Source organism: Microtus ochrogaster, unplaced genomic scaffold (assembly GCF_000317375.1).
Source record: "Microtus ochrogaster isolate Prairie Vole_2 unplaced genomic scaffold, MicOch1.0 UNK165, whole genome shotgun sequence".
In the NCBI taxonomy this organism is placed as follows: domain Eukaryota; kingdom Metazoa; phylum Chordata; class Mammalia; order Rodentia; family Cricetidae; genus Microtus; species Microtus ochrogaster.
The window spans coordinates 121,566-122,959 of NW_004949263.1; the positions used below are offsets into that span (position 1 = coordinate 121,566).

The 1,394-nt window shown below is 66.5% G+C and overlaps 1 protein-coding gene across 1 annotated transcript in view; it reads left to right on the forward strand.

Moving 5' to 3' along the window:
- Positions 1-422: 422 nt before the first annotated feature.
- Mrpl40 (mitochondrial ribosomal protein L40) overlaps positions 423-1,394 on the forward strand; it is a 6,031-nt gene continuing 5,059 nt past the window's right edge. Inside the window, exon 1 of the mRNA XM_005372049.2 lies at positions 423-1,071. Within this exon, the coding sequence (XP_005372106.1) occupies positions 1,019-1,071 (53 nt within the window). The 5' untranslated portion in view covers positions 423-1,018. The remainder of the gene's footprint in view (positions 1,072-1,394) is intronic.

The window sequence follows — 1,394 nt, forward strand, 5'->3', positions numbered from 1 at the left end:
GGGGTGGGGTGGGGAGGGGTGGGGGAACCGACAGGGGAGTTCCCTGTCCTGTTGTGGGCCCGTGCCACCTCCGGGCATGAGCGTGGAAGGACGCTGTCACGCCAGAGAAGGTGAAGACGCCGCCGCCGCCGCCGCCGCCGCCACAGCCGCATCCCCTGCGCCGCTCCTCCTCCAGCGGCTCCGGGGCAACGCCGGAAGTCACCCCCAGCCGCCGCCACAGCCGCCTCCTGCGCTCGGCCGCCGCCGCCGCCGCCACAGCCGCATCCCCTGCGCCGCTCCTCCTCCAGCGGCTCCGGGGCAACGCCGGAAGTCACGGCGCGCACCTGCCAAATCGCCCCGGCGGGAAACCGCTCCCTACGCGGACGGGCCCGCCTCGGCTCTTTGGCAGGCAGGGGGAGCGCTGGGCTACTCCGCTTTGGGTCTGACACAGGCGCGGTCGCTGGTGAGGCTCGGTGTGGACGGGTTGGGCAGAGGTTCAAGATGCCGCCCGACGATGCGGGGCCAGGGTAGTGTCCAGATCTCTATACCTCCGCGGCTCCTAGTCCACTTTAGTATTGGGCATCTCTTGAGCTGCATCCGGGCCGGCGCCAGCATGCAGCTAGCGGCAGACAGCAGTGGTCCTGTGCTCGAAAGGATGCAGAAAAGAGCTAGTCTGGTGGAGGGATACAAGGGCGAGACGGGCGAGTTTTATTGGGGCGTTTGCATAGACGTGAACACATAGGGCAGGCGGAGCAGAAAGCAGCCACATAGGCACAAGAGACACTTGGGCAAGACTGCAGGCTGTACAGCAGCACCAGCAGGAGGAGGAACGGCAGCCGCAGGGCGCTGCGAAGAAAGGCGCGCTTGCCAGGGGCGGGGCTGCGTCGGGGGCGGGGCCAGGGTGAGCCCGCCTCTCCGAATCGCGGACCGGCGAGTTCCGGGCCGCGGCCTGTCAGACTCTACTCGGTACAACAGTTCGGACCGCCCAGGGGCGCGCTGCCGGAAGCTGCCCGCCGGCGGGTGGCGTGAAAAGCTAGCTATGGCTACCGCTGCGATGCTGTGTGCCGCGCGAGCTCTGCGGCCGCGGAGCTGGTGAGTGCCGACACGGGTGGCGAAGTGGCCAGGGCGCGTGCGCGGGCTCTGCACTGGCGCTGCTGTGGTGCTCGCAGATTATTTCAGGGCTGAGCTGGTCTCGTCTGTTGCGAATGAAAATCCGAGCTGGGAAATGTAGCTCAGTAGACAGACTACTTGCCTACCGAATCTGGAGCCTTAAAGCGCCAACATAGCGCCACAAAAACCTTGGGCGTGGCGGCACACGCCTGCAATTCCTGTGTAGGTAGAGCTTGGTCAGAAATTCAAGGTCAGCCGGGCGGTGGTGGCGCACGCCTTTAATCCCAGCACTTGGGAGGCAGAGG